This window comes from Aphanomyces invadans (genome assembly GCF_000520115.1).
Source record: "Aphanomyces invadans strain NJM9701 unplaced genomic scaffold supercont1.63, whole genome shotgun sequence".
Taxonomy (NCBI): Eukaryota; Oomycota; class Saprolegniomycetes; order Saprolegniales; family Verrucalvaceae; genus Aphanomyces; species Aphanomyces invadans.
In genome coordinates, this window is record NW_008580208.1 from 24,859 (window position 1) to 39,612 (window position 14,754).

General features: G+C 55.2%; 1 protein-coding gene across 1 annotated transcript; it reads right to left on the minus strand.

Moving 5' to 3' along the window:
* Nucleotides 1–3,075: 3,075 nt before the first annotated feature.
* H310_14205 (hypothetical protein) lies at nucleotides 3,076–13,291 on the minus strand (the record flags this gene model as incomplete). The annotated part of the gene is made up of 14 exons (XM_008882014.1): nucleotides 3,076–3,135; nucleotides 3,902–3,925; nucleotides 4,098–4,324; nucleotides 4,379–4,537; nucleotides 4,583–4,870; nucleotides 4,916–5,044; nucleotides 5,090–5,206; nucleotides 5,255–5,332; nucleotides 6,074–8,575; nucleotides 8,633–8,755; nucleotides 8,812–8,997; nucleotides 9,045–12,725; nucleotides 12,772–13,209; nucleotides 13,267–13,291. 14 exons carry the CDS (start codon nucleotides 13,289–13,291, stop codon nucleotides 3,076–3,078), a joined length of 8,037 nt encoding a protein of 2,678 aa, XP_008880236.1.
* Between the last annotated feature and the right edge of the window lie 1,463 nt (nucleotides 13,292–14,754).

Genomic DNA, 14,754 nt, shown 5'->3' on the forward strand with positions numbered 1-14,754 from the left:
GAAGACATCACAACATTTCCTGAGTTCCCAGCGGTCGAAGTACTGGAAGCAATGTTGATGTTTCCAGAATTGGTCGTTCCATCGCCTGAGCTGATACTAATCTTGCCACCCGGTCCCAAACCGCTCCCTCCAGCACTAAGAACAATATTGCCACCGACATTTCCGGAGCTAGCTCCAGACGACAGAAGAATTGAGCCGCCCGTCGTTGTAGAACCGCCACTTGAAAGCTGGATTTGTCCAGACGCACCTGCGGTCGCGACGCCGGTTGCAAGGGACAATGACCCCGACGATGCTCCACTCGAGGATCCAAGAGACACACTTCCGCTCAGTCCAGTTGCACTTCCTCCAGACGCCAAGGTCAGCGATCCACCGTCATTGGCACCTGTTGTAGCTCCAGCTCGAATAACCACGTTGCCACCAACAGCGGCTGAACCAACCGTCATTTGAATGTTGCCGCCCGACCCAGACGACGAAGCTGAAGTACGAACAGCAATTCCGCCTGCATTTCCCGTGGTCGCTTCACCAGTAGAAATGAACAGCGATCCACTTCCAGCGCTGTCAGCAGTCTCAACAATAATGTCGCCAGAAGACATCGCTCCCCTTGCGCCAGATATCACAACCGTTCCACCAGTGCCAGTCGTCGAGTTGCCGCTGACTATTGACAGAGTGGAGCCGAATGCTGCTCCGCTGGATCCACCGCCAATCGAAATTGAACCGCTTGTAGCAGCAGATGAACCAGTCGACAAAGTAAGCCCACCAGAAGCGCTGGAACTGGCGCTTCCTGTCGTCAGTTGAATGGCACCAGTGGATTTCGCATCGGCAGTAGTGAGTCCAATTGAACCGCTCGCATACGTTGACCCAGCGTTTCCACCAGCAACCATGTTGATATTCCCGCTTGGCGCGTCGGACAACGAATTTCCAGCTGAAATTGCAACGTTACCACCTGCACCTTTCAACGCAGCGCCAACAAACAGAGAAATTGAACCGGTTGGCCCATTCGTCGCACTGCCAGTGTTCAAAATGAGTTGCCCTGACGACGACGAACCACTTCCAGTGCCAACCATAATATCCCCACTGACAGGGCTATCCGATGTCCCCAGGGCAACTCCCCCGGACGCTCCAACGGTGCTTGGACCAGAAAACAAGGAGATGGGACCACCAGAACCAGCAGATTCGCCTCCAAGTAAACGAATAGCTCCAGATGCCCCAGTGGATGTTGTGCCAACAGACAAAGTGATGGAACCACCATCAGTGGCACCAGTCGTGCTTCCGGTAGTGATAGTTACTCCTCCTCCACCTTGGGCGTTGGCATCTCCAGTTTGAAGGCTAATTGAGCCAGATGCACCTGTAGCTCCGCTGTCGGAAGTGGCTACGATGATGTCTCCGCTTGTTGAAGCAGTTCCTGTTCCAGACTTCAGCGTCACGGTCCCGCCAGTGGATGCACTGCTATTCCCAGCGGCTAGGCCAATACTACCAGCCAAACCTTTGGCAGAACCAGTCAAGATGGTCATATTTCCAGACTGGGCCGTTGTAGATGATCCCGTGGAAAGAACGAGATTTCCAGAGTTGTCGGAGGCACTTCCAGATCCAATCGACACTAATCCACTCTTCCCAACGAGAGCGGATGCTGACGAGACTGCGACCGAGCCAGTGGTTGACGAACCAGCAGAGGTACTGCCTGACGAAACTTGTACGCTGCCTCCAACGGAATTTGTACTTGACCCGCCAGACAACGTCGCGCTTCCCCCAACAGACCCTGTACTTTGCCCGGCGTTCAAAACAACGCTACCGCCTGTGGCAAATGTGCTCCGTCCAGATGTGATTGAAATTGTGCCACCAACTCCCGTGACACCAGTTGTCGAGCCACCCACGACAGTAAGTGTCCCAGCGTTCTGAGTTGCAGAGTTGCCCACTTGAAGGGTTAAGTCACCCGTAACATCCGATGAGCCACCACTTGAAACAGTAATCGATCCAGAGCTCCCTGAAGTTGCAGCATTGGAGCTCAGCACTACTGAGCCAGAGTTTCCAGAACCGGCAGACGAGCCAATAACAACAGAACCACTTGTTCCGCTTGAAGTTGAACCAGAGGTCAAAGAGACGACACCTCCTGTAGACGACGTCGAAGCACCAGCGCTAAGGGTCAACCGATTGCCTTGTGACGCTGAGCTGGCGCCAACGCTGACTGCAATATCACCGCTGCTTGCCCCATTGCTGGTGAACACGGAAACTTTTCCAGCATTGTTCGAAGCTGTCCCAGAACCGATGGCAACAAGCCCCGTGTTCACTCCACTGGAAGTCCCGACAGTGAAATTCCCAGTGTTCGTGCCGGCGCCACCAGTTACAGCTGAGATGGACCCACCAGCGCCAGATGTAGATGCACCCGCCGATAGGGTAATATTGCCACCAATTTGGCTGCTGGTAGCGGTTCCGATGGAAAGGGCAATGTTGCCAGCGCCACTGCTGGAGCTGCCAGTGGCAATTTGAACTTGACCGGCACTTCCCGTTGTTGCAACACCACTTGAAATTCCAATAATTCCACTCGTCAAGCCATTCGCAGAAGCCATCATCACATTCCCCGACACAGTCTTGCCACTTCCAGACACAATCGAGATATTGCCGCCGTTCAGGTTGGACGAGGACCCACCAACAAGCCCGATATTGCCAGGTGTACTTGAACTCAGTCCAGCAGAAAGGATTACATCACCTCCAACGCCCGCGGTTGCATTGCCGGTGCTAATTACAACAGACCCAGCCATGGCGGCAGAAGTACCAGTCGTCAGAGCAACTGAACCAGATGTTCCAGTTGTAGCAGAGGATGCTGTTGACATGGTGATTTGACCCGTCGCTCTATTGATGGGTGCACCCCCAGATGTGAGTGCAATGCTTCCACCAGAGGAGGTCGTGGAGGCACCCGCCGTCAATGTGATCGTAGCTCCCGTTACGGAAGAGCTTCCAGCGGACAACACCACCGATCCTGCTTGACTCAAAGTTGAACTTCCAGTCGTCAAACTAATTTGACCACTCGTTTGGGTCGCCCCCGTTGAGATTCCTGTTGCCACGTTGACGTTTCCAGAGCTACTGGTTGTAGTTCCACTTGCAGTACTCAACGTCAGTGTTCCAGTTGTCCCGGTAGCACTAGTCCCAGACACCAACTGAATCGATCCACCCGACGCACCCGTTTGTCTGCTGTTAGCCGCGCCAAGGATAATGCTGCCACCAATATCGCCTGCACCAGCAGTCACACCAACGGACCCACCGGTTCCAGCTGTAGCAGCGCCACCTCGAATATTTACTGTTCCGGCAATCCCGTTGACGACGTTGCCAGTGGAAAATGTCATTCCTCCAGAGCCACCCACATTCGAGCTGTCTGACGTGGCAACGTTTACGCTTCCCGTCGTCGAAATTGCAGATGACGTGGAGCTCGAACCAGAGAGGATGTTGATATTGCCTCCCGTTGGGGCAGCGCCAGCCGACAAGGACATATTTGCTCCAACCAAAGCCGACGAGCTCGAACCAATCGACAAACTGATTCCACCAGCAGTGGGGCCACCACCAGACGCAATGGAAATGGCACCACCAGAACCACTGGATGCACTTCCAGTGGATAATGTGACACGACCAGAGGTGACGCCATTTGTAGACGAGATGTCAACGCTACCAGTAGTTCCAGTCGTGCTTGCACCACTTATTAAACGAACTAGACCACCCGTGCCTGTTGAGCTGGCGCCACCGGTAATGACAGCCGACCCAGATAGAAAGCTGGTTCCACTTCCACTGCCACCCGAGATTGCAACTCCGCCACCGGAAGACGTAGCCCTGGACGTTGAACCACCCTGAATACTGATGCCGCCACCGCTCGACAAGTCTTGCGTGGTAGAACCACCGGTCATTGTAATCGTACCACCAGCAGCTCGCGAGTTCTCTCCTACGCTCAACACAATGCTTCCACCTGATGCACCGGATCCAGTTGTCAAAAAAACGCTTCCAGATTCCGAGCTCGACGACGATCCGGTAGAGACAAAAGCACTTCCAGTGGATCCAGCGTTGGAGTTGGAAGCCATCATAACGACCCCACTTTTGGAGGAAGTGGTTCCAACCCCTGATGTCATCATGATCGCGCCACCATCGTTGCCAGCCGACGTCGAATCGCCGCTATACATCTCAATGTTGCCGCCTTGACCGCCGCTTCCGGCTGACACCGTAACTCGGCCTGCCGACCCCTTTTCAGCATTCCCAGAACTAATAATGACAGGTCCAGACGAGCCAAAACTTGACGGGCCCGTTTCCAGGTCTAACATTCCAGATACAGCCGATGCAGCAGATCCTGATGCAGCGGACGCGACTTGGACATCACCACTTGCACCAATTGTGCTTGTACCCGATGCCAACGTCACCGCACCTCCGGTTTGAGTGGCGGATGCTCCACCATCCAGATCAATCAATCCGCCAACGAGTTGACTTCTCCCGGGAAACATAGCAATCTGGCCGGCGGACGCAGATGTCGAGGCGCCGGAGTTAATGGCGATGCTTCCGGACCCTGACACGGATGTCCCACTTGACAGTACAATCGAGCCAGACGAACCTGCAGTCGCTGCGTTTGAGGTACGAAGGGACAGTGCTCCGCTGCTTTGAGTTGAGCTTTGGCCAGTCTGGATAGCAATGGAGCCCCCAGTTTGTAAATTTGCTGAAGTATCGCCAGCACGCAACCTCAATTGACCGCCAGCAGCTGTGGACGAATTCCCAACACTGAGAAAAATTTCGCCGGCAGATCCACCTTTCGACCCACCAGTTGACACTACCACCGACCCAGATGGGCCATTTTGAGACGTCCCAGTGGTCACAGCAATACGACCGCTGACTCCTTGGAGGCCTGAGTTGGAAGTCATGATGTTCACATTGCCACTTGTCGTAGTACCCGACGTTCCGGACAAAACGGTCACGTCACCACCAATACCAGTAAGCGATGGGCCCCCAGCAACAACAATATCTGCACCATCTCCGCCTTCGGCGGTACCCAGGGTCATGATTATAGATCCTGGTTTGCCTATCTTGGAGCTGCCCGTCGACAAGACTATATTCCCCGAGCTACCGGTCGAAGAATAACCAGTTGTGATCGAACTGTTTCCACTGGTTCCAAACGGGCCAGACGCGGCAGTGGCAATGTTGAAGGCACCGCTCGTGGTTGATGTAGACGCACCGCTTGTTACTGTGATCGTACCACCAGTCAATCCCGAATTTAAACCAGCCGAAATACTGACAGACGCGCCTGTTACAGCAGAACTCGCGCCAGGTGCGACAGCAATGTTGCCAGCATTTCCACTTCTCGACAAGCCTGAGGATAGCACAATAGAGCCTGATGCTCCCGAATTGGTCGTGCCGGTGGAAAGTCGGACAACGCCGCTGCCGGCATTCGATGAGCTTGCACCCGATGCAATTTGAACGTCGCCACTCAACGACGAGGTGCTGATGCCGCTGGAAATGGACACCATGCCCCCTGTAGCCGCATTGGCGATACCACCTTGAATTGTCACGGCACCACCAATGTCAGTTGACGCGGCCCCACCAAAGCTTCGTCCACCATTGAGAAGGACGTTTCCACCAACGCCACCGTTGTTGTTATCAGCACTGGTGCCCATCCCAGCTGCAATGACAACATTTCCTCCGGACACACCTTGGACTTGCGTGGCATTCCCAGCTGAAAGAGTAATATGTCCTCCAGTACCAATGGAGCCCGAGCCAACAATCAAGCTGATGTTGCCACCTGAACCAAGTGTGGCAACGCCAGACGCAATTCTCAAGTTGCCAGACGACGAAGCAGCGCTTGTACCGGACAATACGGACACGTCTCCGGAGGAGGTTGAAGCCGCCGTACTCAAAGTGATAGCACCGCTCTTAGAAGCCACGTTTGAACCGGAAAATACTTGAACTTCACCACCAATTCCCGACGAGTCGGTCGTGTTACCAGCACGCAGGACGATGCCTCCCCCTGTACCAACCGTGGCACTCCCAACACTGACTTGGATAAAACCAGCAGAGCCAGCGTTGGAAGGTCCAGATGCAACCAATATTCGACCCGAATTGCCCGATTTGGCCAATCCAGACGACATGGTGATACTTCCGCTGACTCCACCAGGGCCTGCATCAGCTGTTGAAATGGACACAGTCCCGCTGCTCAGAGCATTGGATGCACCAGATACCAATGATATCGAGCCACCAGACGCCATTGCAGACCACCCTCCGCTGATGCTGACTGGTCCCCCAAGATCTGACGATGGGTTCTGGCCATAAGCCATACCACCAGCAATATCAATGCGGCCACCACGACCACCGCCGTTTGAGACATCCGTGCTCAATCCATTGCCACCAACAATGTAGACACGACCGCCCGACGATTTGATATCAAACGTGTCGCCAGCAGAAATTGTGATATTGCCGCCAGTCCCAGTGTCGCCATAGCCCACTGCAACCGTGATATTGCCTGCATTGCCCTTGGTAGCGTTGCCAGTCAGCATGAAGATGCTTCCCGATCCTCGTCCACCAGTTGCAACTCCAGTCGAAAAGCTGATCAAGCCGCTCTCGCCAGACAACCCAGCATTTGCCGTCGTCAAGTTCACCGAACCACTTGTAGTCAACGTGCTGATTCCAGACGTCAACGAGATAAAACCACCCGTACCACCCACACCAGTCGTAACACCGGCCGTGAGCATGATGTTGCCACCACTGTTGAGCGTTCCGTTGCCCACGGACAAAGTAATGTTGCCACCTTGGCCGCCGGTGGCTCTTCCTGTTGTCAACGCAATGACTCCCGATGTACCAAGTGTTGTGGTCCCCGTCGAAATGGAAACCATACCACTTTGGCCAGACACTCCACCCCGAGCAGTCGACAGTTGGATAGTCCCACTCGAAGTCATCAACGATTGTCCTGAGGTCAAAATGACGTCTCCACCGGTCGCAAAACTACGAAATTCGCCGGCTGTAATGAGCACCTTGCCCCCGCTGCCAACATTTCCAGAGCCAACCGATAACACAACATTTCCACCAGCACCGCCGGATGAAAGGCCAGTGGACAGAGTGATGCCGCCAGAGCTTCCAGCAGAGGAAATTCCCGTGGAGGCCGTGATGGATCCAGATACGCCGGCGGCGCCAGAATTTGCCGTGTTCATGATGATTTCACCACTGGTTGTAGCAAAACCAATGCCAGAGGTAAAGGTGAGTCGGCCACCTGTACTTGCGGTTGCATTGCCGCCAGTAAGGGAGATGTTCCCACCACTGTTCAACACCGGGTTCAAGCCAAACGCATTGCCGGCGCTCACAATCACGTTGCCACCCCGGCCACCGTCTTGCGTGTCAGGATTTTTCCCGTCGCCGGCTATCAGAACGACGCGGCCACCACCAGATGACTTGGCAAGAGTGTCACCAGCTTCAGCAAAAACGTCACCTCCGCTGTTGGTATTGCCGGTCCCAACGGAAATCAACACTGTGCCACCAGCACCGCCTGTCGCAACACCAGTCGAGAGGGTAATCGCACCGCTGTTGCCGTTGGAAGACGTGCCAGTCGACATGGTAGCACTACCCGAAACTCCGCTGACACCCGCGTCAGGCGTGCGAATTTGAATGTTACCACTGCTCATGGGAAGCGACGCACCAGTGGAGATCGTGACAGACCCGCCTGTACGACCAATTGCACTCGTGGTACCAGCAGAAATGGCAACAAAGCCGCCGTCGCCAGTATCGCCTTGACCAACTGCAATGTTGATACTACCGCCGGACCCACCAGTAGACACACCAGTCCAAAGTTGAAAGAGACCTGACGGACCGGCAGTGGCCCTGCCAGTTGACATGGTGATCATGCCGCTGATACCCGCCGTCCCTGCGTCGGCAGTGAACAAAGCCAAAGTTCCAGATGACGTCGCTGCGCTCTTGCCGGAGCCCAAGCGAACGGAACCACCGGTGCCAACAGCAGCCCAACCACCAGCGACATCCATGCTGCCACCAGCATCAAGGTTATTACCGCCGTAGGCTGACCCGGCAGTCATGGACAACGCACCGCCGCGACCACCACCAGACCTGAGCGTGTTACTTCCCATTCCAGCAGTGATGTTAACACGACCACCAGAGGCCAATGCATCCAACGTCTCTCCAGCCACAAGCACAATGTCACCTCCAGGTCCTTTCGCGCCTGTGCCAACATTCGCCGTAATGTTGCCACCGCTGGCAATGGCGGCGTACCCAGTCGTAAGTTGGATGTTCCCGCTCGTACCAAAGAAGGACGTGCCAGTGCCAACAGAGATGGTTCCCGAGACACCCTTGAGGCTCGAATTCGACGTGGTAATCGAAATATCACCACTTGACGTCGAGCGGCCGAAACCGCTGGCAATTTCAATCGCACCACCCGTCGCAGCCGCGGAAATTCCTCCCTGCAGTCGAATCCGTCCACCAATGTTCAAAATCGCATTTTGACCCATGGCTTCACCACCAGTGATGAGGACAACCCCACCGCTACCGCCATTCACCGCATTGGTGCTGCTGCCCAGTCCCGCCGACAGCGAAACAGTACCGCCAACAGAAGCAGCATCTACGTGATGTACGATGAATACTCTGTAAATTTGACGAGACAGCGTCGTCAATATACCTCGTGTTTCACCGGCAGCAACGATGACACCACCACCGTTTCGCGTGTCGCCGGCACCCACAATGATGGTGATGTTACCTCCAGCGCCTCGAGTTGCATTACCCGTCAGGACATTGACCATGCCTAGAAGAAGTCGGTCACGTTCGGGGCACGGCAAGAGCACCAGTGATGAGCAATACCTGTGGTGCCTGCACTAGAAGTTCCCGTTTGGAGGGAAATCAAGCCAGACACGCCGGATACACCAGCATTCACCGTCGAAACTCGAATGTCACCACTGGAAGTTGGATCGGAAAAGCCCGACGTGACAAAGACAGAACCACCCGATTGTTTGTCAGTTGTGCGACCGGCGGACACAAATACATGACCTAGCCACGGTTTTGAGCGATTCGTCAAGTCGAGTCCATTACAATACCTCCGACACCCGTGTCGCCCACACCAGCGCGAGCTGCAATAAAGCCCGAGGCTCCTTTCACTGCAGTTCCAGTATCCAAAGAAATTGAACCACTTGTGCCAGCGCTGGTAGTTCCCGAAAACAGTTGAATGTTGCCACTCACGCCTTTCGTGCCCGCGTTCGACGTTGACATTTGAATATCACCACTCGAAGTCGCTTCACCGTAGCCAGTTTGGAACCAAAAGCCACCACCGCGACCAGCTCGTGCGTAACCACCTTCGACGTGAACAAATCCACCCTTGTCGTTTTTGTTGGCACCTTGGGCAGCACCACCGTAAATGTTGACCCACCCGCCAGTGCCGCCGCCACCGTAAAATGTACTACTGCCTTCACCACCGGTGATACTCACTGCACCACCGGCGGAAAGTCGGTTCGTTGTTTCACCAGCAGTGATGGCCACTTCGCCACCGTCGCCAGTGTCACCAGTGCCAACAAGCATGATGATGTCACCACCACGACCACCAACTGCTGTGCCCGACGCAAGTAGCAACGCCCCCGTCGTACCAGCACTCGACGTGCCAGTATACAGTGACATCGTTCCAGAAACACCACTTTGACCAGCGTTTGGAGTTCGCAACGAAAGATCCCCGCTTGATGTTTGTAAACTGTAGCCCGTGCCAATGGAGATGTACCCACCCGTTTGAGTGTCAGTTGTCATCCCAGCACCAACGACGATGTGTCCACCTTCACCAGTGTCGCCGTCCCCAACAAAGAGTGCCATGTGGCCACCTTTACCCGCCGTAGCTTTGCCCGTGGTCAACGTAATGGATCCAGTCTTGCCAAAGCTCGACGTCCCGGTTTGCAACGACAAAAGGCCACTGACCCCACGAGCACCAGCATTAGCCGTTCGAACCTCAACCATACCAGACGACGATGACATGCCAGTTCCCGAAGTCATCGCGACCGAGCCACCGTATCCAGATGTTGCAGTGCCACCAGTAAACGTGACAGCACCACCGTTGTCCAATGAGTTGGTACCATAGGCCGCACCACCTTGAATTTGGACGTTGCCACCGTCACCACCATCCATTGCGTTCGGCGACGACCCAATCCCACCGGCAATTTGGACACTGCCACCCATTTGACCTTGGGACGACGTTTCTCCGGCGACTAAACTGATGGAACCGCCGTCAAAGAACTGACCAGCACCAACTGAAATCTGAACCGACCCGCCGGCCCCCGCTGTCGCCGCGCCCGTCGTCAACTTGATGCCACCAGACGAGTACGCACTGGATGAACCAGTCGTCAAGGTGATACCGCCACTTGCACCCATGGAGCCAGACGGAGGAGTCATGAGCTTGATTCCACCTGAAGAAAACTGCTGCGATCCACCCGCGAGAACGTTGACGTCTCCACCAGAGCCCATGTTGGCACTGCCAGCCGACATGGTAAGGCCGCCACCTTTGTTGTTCGTGGAGAGCCCGTAGCTATACCCACCCGAAATCGATACAGGGCCACCATCACCACCCTTGCCTTGGTTATCGCTGGTACCGTCACCACCTTTCACAGTCACGGTCCCACCTGCCGATGCTGGCGCCGAGGACAAACCGGCCAGCAGCGACAAGGCACTGCCGTCCCCTTGGTCGCTGGCACCAACACCAACAGAAATTGCACCAGCACGGCCGTTCGTTGCAGCTCCGGTGGAAATTGCAATTCCACCGGACGAACCCAGTGTTGCTTGTCCAGTTGAGATCGACAAGAATCCAGAGGGTCCAGCCGATCCACTTGGTGCTGTGTCCAACGACACGCTGCCACTACCGCTTTGGGTCGAAGTGCCAGAGGTAAGCGCGAGCGCACCACCAGTGCCAAGCGTGGACGCTCCGCTGCTCAGAGTGATGCTACCCCCAACACCTTCTTGAGCAACACCGCCAGCGATCGAGATGGACCCGCCAGTGCCAACTCCATGCGCACTCGTGTGAACTCCCGACCCAGCGCCAGCCTGCAATTTCATGTCACCTCCACGGCCGGCGTCCAACGACGTGCCGTCGCCCGCTTGAAGTTGAACGTTACCACCTTGGGAGTTGGCGGCATTGGTGGTACCGCCAAGAACCTTGATGGACACGATTGATTGCTTGCCCGTGCCGGTAGCAACTTCGATGCTGCCCACAGTGCCTGAAACCGAGTCGCCCGTGCTCAAACGAATGGATCCACTGGAGCCGTCTTGGGCATTTCCGGACGAAAACGTCAATGCACCAGATGCGGCCGAGTTGGCGGACCCAATCTTGATATCTCCACTGGCCGCAGTCCCAGATTTGCCGGTTTCCAGCACGATATTTCCCCCGGTCAAGGACGTGCTCGCGCCAGAATTGAGGGTGATGTCCGATGCAGCACCGCCTTGGCTCAACCCCGTTTGGATCTTCACAAATCCAGCTTTGCCTTGCAACGCATCGCCCGTGGTCAGTGTCACGTCGCCAGACTGGGAAAACGTAGAGGCACCGGAGCTAATGCTGACGACACCGCTGTCAGTTTGGGCGACCGCAGTATTGATGTGAACATCTCCACTGTTGCTGGCTTCAGATCGACCAGACGTGAACGCAATGCCCCCTCCGGCTCCAGCCAACGCACTACCGCCTTCAATACGCACATTGCCTCCCCGGCTGGTGGGCTCAGATGTCTTGGAACTTCCCCCTCGAATGTCAACGACACCACCGCGGGAAGTAGTGTCGACAGATTCCGCCATGATGTCGCCGCCAGACAATTGGATTCCGCCGGCCGCGCCTCCTTTGGTCGGTCCACCCGTCGCAATCACCGATCCGCTTTGGAGCGCGCCGCTATCTTCACCAATGACAAGCACAATGTCGCCTGCCGCCTTCTTCGAATCGTCCGATGTGGCACCGGTGGCGACATACACGGACCCAGACACTCCCTTTGCAGCAGTGCCGGTACCCAACAATACATTTCCCGACTGAATCGGGGCACTCGACGAAAGCACCGAGATGTCTCCGCTCGTTGTACGAGCCGACACACCAGAAGTCAACTTGATCGTACCCCCCGTCGCAGACGTCGACGACCCACCCGCTAGCGTAATCTTGGACCCGACAGAACCAATCGCCGACGATTCTCCGGGCTGCATCGCGATTGCGCCAGCAATGCTAGCGTCCCCCGTCGAAATGAAAACGGGACCACTGGAAGACGACGTGCCTGTCTTCAAAACGACAGGGCCACTGTGAAGGGGAGCGGGCCCGGTCGACATTGTTACAGGGCCACTGCTACCAGTCGACGATCCACCCGACGAAATCAAAATTGCCCCGCCGATTAAAGTCGACGAACCACCAATCAACTTGACGTTCCCGCCAGTTGCTTCCTTGGACTCGCCACCGCTAACAGTGACGTCCCCACCGACACCAGATCCACCTTGACGCTCGAGGCCGTGTCCGACGCCGGCAGCAAGCAAGACAGATCCACCTCGTCCGCGGTTCAAGCTCGTACCACTGCCAGCTTCAATGTTCACAGAATGGCCGTACACGTTCATCGTCGTCGCATCGCCAGCCTTCAAGTCGATCGACCCGGCCGAGTCCACAGACACGCCAGTCGCATCTACCGACGTGCGGTAGGAATTCTTATCGAGGGGACGCGTGCCTTCCACTGAAAGACTGCCACCCCCAAACACCGGGTCTGCGACCACGGCCAAGTTGCCCACCACTAGAGCACCACACGTCAACTTTTGATCGAAACCGGATCAACATACCTTGGTTGTCGGCCACAAAAGTGGCCGGGCAAGGGGGGTCAAACACCGTTCCACGGCAAGCGGCTGTGTACGTATCCTCGACCGTGAGACACAAGGACTTGGACGCGCACCACGCACACGAGTCGGCAACGGCACAACTGGTGCAGTCCACCAGTAGGTCACAGTGCGGATTCTGGGGGCATGTTGCCGCATCAGCAAATAGCCAATCCGGGCAAGGCACCGCCACAGAAGGACCCGCCGCCGTGCCTGGCAAACACTGCATCGTCGAGTGGCAGAAACCGCACCCAGACGTCGCCAAACAAGCTCCACACTTGTCGGCTTGGTCCCAGTACGACACCGCCGTGGCCGACGACGCAGGGTTAAACACCCCACACGACCCGAAATCAATCACCACTGCAGGAGCTGCAGCAGGTGCAGGATCAGCGTCGCTCGCGACGCCTACCACACACCACAACACCCCTACACCGACTGCCACCCACATGGTGACAGTCCAACGCAACACGTTGACAAGACCCTTCATCCTTGAAGCACTCGTCACCGAACCACTTGGTATCCGTCGCTTTTCCACTACAAGACGCACCATGTTCCAACATGGCCGAACACAATCGAGAGCTCGGGGACGCACCTGGAAACGCTAGTCACCGCTACCACTTCCTCACAGATATGCGCTGCTTTTTCCCACACGATTCGAGTTCCTCAGAGATGACGGGCACCGCTGAAGATCAATCGAGTCGGAAGAAGGTTGACGCACTCTTGAGGCTATCGGCAGGGAGACTGTCGTCCGTCACGCAAAAGCTCGAGATAGCACGGGCATGGAAGATCGCAACGGAGGAGCCACACAAAATATGGAACCGCTATTTTTCTCCAATCATTTCGTATTCTCGTGCATAAGCACATCGGATTGGTCGATTACCTCCTTATCCGGATCATGTAACGGTTCGGCGTTTCGAAATTTGGTGCTGAGTTGCCGACCACACAAATTCGAACCCGGGTTTGGGTGCACAGCGCACTCCAGGGGATTATTGCGTGTTGGCGGTGCCCACGGCGCTTGCTGTCTACAGACGACGCCTGAGCATACTTTCAATGATGCTTGACGTTCCTGTGTTATTGCTGGACGAATCGAGAACGCGCCAACTTGTCGAGACGAAACGGCAACCTCCAGCTATATCTATGCCCTTCGCTCTGGAACCGTCGCGAGAACAGTGTAGAAACGTCCATCGCAAAAGCCTGTTGTATTACCTTCACTCTCATGCTTCCCGAAAGATCGTGTGAAGCTTCCTCCCCGTTCATCCTCCTCACAATTTGCTTCTCGCACGATGCGCTTCAAAGGACCCGCAAGGAGGGTACACAACATTCTATTTTGTAACCGAGAAACCTCGGACACTGACTTGGCATTCACCACCAACCATGTTTGGTTGAAGGTGTGGCTACCCTTGCAATATTTCGCTGTCAGTTCCGAAAAGGAATCACACGATAGAAAAAGGTGTGATGGGGAAGGATGGAACCACTGACCTCTTGAACAAAAAACAGGAGAGAAGACCACTGCACACGACAGTTTGCGATCTATCTAATTCGATTTTTGAATTAAAGAGGGATACTAACAGTAAATGGACAATTCCTTGTTGTCATGGATGAGAAACTGTATTCGTGGTCTGCCACGTCATGGAATCCTCGTAAGGACCGCAGGCAACTTGTTGTGTCGTCTTACGAGCATTGAATTACTTGCATGAGGTGGTTTTATATGTACAGTGAATAGAGGTTTCCATGAGCAAACACGTGCACCTGACATGCTCCTTGGTGTGGGCGGTGGTTGGGTCCATGCTTGTTTGTATCCCTTCAGTGACCAACGATTAGCGAATACTCACAATCCTTTCAATGCCATGACAGGAATATTCGTCGAAATCCAACTCCAACCTACGATAAATATCGTAGGGAAGTGCCTTCTCTCTGAAATTCCACACCCTCGGGAAGGCGTTCCACAGA